The sequence below is a fragment of the Bison bison genome, unplaced genomic scaffold (assembly GCF_000754665.1).
Source record: "Bison bison bison isolate TAMUID 2011002044 unplaced genomic scaffold, Bison_UMD1.0 scf7180017853731, whole genome shotgun sequence".
Lineage (NCBI taxonomy): Eukaryota > Metazoa > Chordata > Mammalia > Artiodactyla > Bovidae > Bison > Bison bison.
The window spans coordinates 656,179-659,147 of record NW_011484304.1 but is presented as its reverse complement, the minus strand read 5'-3'; the positions used below and the strand labels follow the sequence as shown (position 1 = coordinate 659,147).

At 53.8% G+C, this 2,969-nt stretch overlaps 1 protein-coding gene across 1 annotated transcript in view; it reads right to left on the bottom strand.

Moving 5' to 3' along the window:
* Positions 1 to 6: 6 nt before the first annotated feature.
* The window catches only part of NKD1 (naked cuticle homolog 1 (Drosophila)), a gene marked incomplete at its 5' end in the record, with an annotated part of 92,098 nt that continues 89,135 nt past the window's right edge, over positions 7 to 2,969 (bottom strand). The window contains 2 exons of the mRNA XM_010855232.1: positions 7 to 863; positions 1,665 to 1,792. Coding sequence (XP_010853534.1) covers positions 271 to 863; positions 1,665 to 1,792 — 721 coding nt within the window. The remainder of the gene's footprint in view (positions 864 to 1,664; positions 1,793 to 2,969) is intronic.

The window sequence follows — 2,969 nt, the reverse complement described above, 5'->3', positions numbered from 1 at the left end:
GGGAGCCTCTGCCACTGCAGGCCACTTCCAAACCCACAGTCACTTCTTGGGTAAGTTATGCAGTCCCCACAACATATAAATAAAAGTTTAGTTCTGTGTTTCCATATATCTTCTACATGGAGGCTAGCTGAATATTAGTGGAGTAACAATAATTATTAATAAACAATAGTCGTCATAATAACAATAATTAATAGAATAATAATGCCTTGGGGGGCTGGGGGGGGGGTCCTTCATATGGTGCGGCAGGGCAGGGGACGGGGCTCTACGTCTCTATGTCTGGTAGAAGTGATGGTAATGGTGGTGGTGTTCGTGGTGGTGGTGATGTTCGTGTCTCTGGACCGCCTGGCCGGCCTGGCTCTCGTACACCACCACGGCGGGCAGCTCCCTCAGGTGGTCCCGCCCCACGACGGTGCCACCCACGGCCAGCGGCGCCTGCAGGCCCCGGCACCCTTGCTGGCTCTCCTTGGCGCGGTGCTTGTGCTTCCGGTGCCCGAGGGGCGCCAGGGTGGGGAGGAGGGCAGGGCTGGCGGCCAGGTGGGCCGAGGGGGCCAGCGCAGGGACCGCGGGTCCCCCGGGGGGCTTGCTTCGCGCCCCTCTGGCCACGTGGCCCACACCCACGCTCTTGCCCTGGGCCTTGGGGGACCTCACAAAGTGCTTGCTCCCGTCCTGGGTGCCGCCCCGGAGCCGCTGCTGGACCTCCGAGGCCTTGGCGAAGGGGGCGTCAAGAAAGTGGAAGGAGCCGGGGTCCGCGCCCTGGGGCTTGCGGTGTGGGACGTGGATGGCTTCCGGCTCGTGGGAGCGAGATCGAGTAGGGTTGGAGGCGCGAGGGGGCAGTTCTGACTTCTGGGCCACTGACGGGGAGCCTAGGAGTCAACGCAACAGACGTTTAGTGAGCACCTACTGTGTGCTGGTGTCGCAGGATGCCCCAGAAATCACCCGCACCCCCAGTTCTCCCATAGGGAGAGAGGCAGCTGTTCCTTATCAGAGCTCCCACTCCCCACCCACTGCTGGCTCCTCCCTGTCTTGGAGGAGAGTTTTCTCGAATGGAACTTTGCCATCTGCTAAGTGGGGAAAAAACTGTTTCTTTGTTAGGTCTTTAAAAATAATTAATTCTCCTTCTGAGAGTTTGAAAAGAGAGGAGACAGAGACACTGTTAACTGTCTAAGGCCACCGGGGCACGAAGAAAATCTATGAGCATGTTCCTTTACTTACAGAGGTAACCCAGAGAGGAATTAAACACAGGAGGAGGGGGAGAAGGGCGCCGAGGGGAGTGAAATTAAGTGGGCTGCGTCTTCATTTATCATAGCAAGAGCCAAGATGTCAAGGGCTTATAAAGACAGAGTGGTGTTTTGCTTAACCAAGCCCGGGGTCCTCACTGGAAGAGAGGGGAACTGGGTCGGGGCGGGTTAGAGTGCAGCGCTGAACTGCTGTTTTCACTGAATTAGAAACCCTTGGATAATATTTGATTTTGTTCAACTTCGTACATGTATTACTTTAATCTCTCAAAAGTTTTCAAGATCGTCTCCTCGAAGAAGACTCAAATCACTCTAGTAAAAGCTACGCCTCCCCCCAGCCCAGGGAGCCAGTGAACACCTTCGCCCCGCACCTGCCCGCCCGGCCACGCCCTCCCCTGGCCACCCACTCAAGTGAAGGCGCTCCCTTACCAGGCCCAAACTGGGACGTGTAGTTTTCTATCCCGGCGAGATCTAAGTAGTGGTTTCTCCTCTCAATGTTCTCATCCACGCAATGGTGGTAGCAGCCGGACTGCTCCAGATGGCTGTCACCCTGGAACCTTTCGGGGAAGGCAAGTGAGAGGGTGGGCCCTGGCCTCACAGTGGGAGAGGTCCCACAAAGCTCCTGGGAAGTCACGAGACAAGCATTTCTGGACCCTCTGTTAATTTTGGTCTGGGTCTTGGGAGCGGGGTAGGGAGAGACCACTTTAGTACTCTGGCCCTCCTTTTCCTCCCCTGCCTAGCCTCCCTGGGCCAAAGCAAAGGAGAGAGTAACTGATCAAAAAGATGGTCCAGAGCCAGGCTTCAAACTGTGTGTCCCCAATGTCTGCCTGGCTCCCCAGGGGTTGGGGAGAACAGAGGCCCCCAAGCCACTGGAGGTGAGGTCAGCAAACTCCATCACCTGCTCCAAATCCAGCATGGGCCTTCCCAGTGTGTGTGTGTGTGTAAGGGGGGTGTGTGTGTGTGTGTGTATGTGTGTGTGTGTGTGGTGGGCGTGACGTTTTCCCCACTGCAGGATTCTGGGCTCCCTGCCCTCCCCTTCAAGGGTCTCTGTGATCTGCCCATGCTAGCTGGCCTCCTCCCTGCTCCCCTTAGGACAGCCTCCCACATCTGTAGCCAGCCTGGGCACCCCTGATTCCTAGCCCTCTCCTCACACCATGCTGTGTCCCTGCTTGGACCCCACCTTCTCTCTTCCCCCTGTGCTACTATTTCTCAAATCCCAGTCATTTCCTTTCCACATACACAGTAGATACTGATACATCTTCATGCCTCCCACGTTACTGTTACATTATATTACTGTTTACCTCAACACTTTTCTTTACTCAGTCTCTTTTCATCCCTCCCTCCCTTTACTTCCTTCCTTGCAGTTAAAGAAAAACAACAGGTGAAAGCTAATTGCAGTCTTAGAATCCTTTATCCACATTTCTGAAATCCAAAACGCCCCAAAACAAAGATTTTCCATAACTCGTTTGGCAGCCAAGCTTGCTCTAAACAGATGTGAAGGTAGCTATAGTCTTTATCTCACTTAGCGTGAATATATATACATGTCCCTGCAAAAATATTTCTGTGCTAAATCCCGGGTTGCTGCTCAGACCTCAAACAGAAATACGGTGGGAGCACCTTTCTAAAACTCAACAAACGCCAAATTCCAAAACAAATCTGGCCCACGGCATTTTGGATGAAGCAATGCAGACCTACATTTAGGTATTTTGGAAAACTGAGCTTGATTTGTGAACC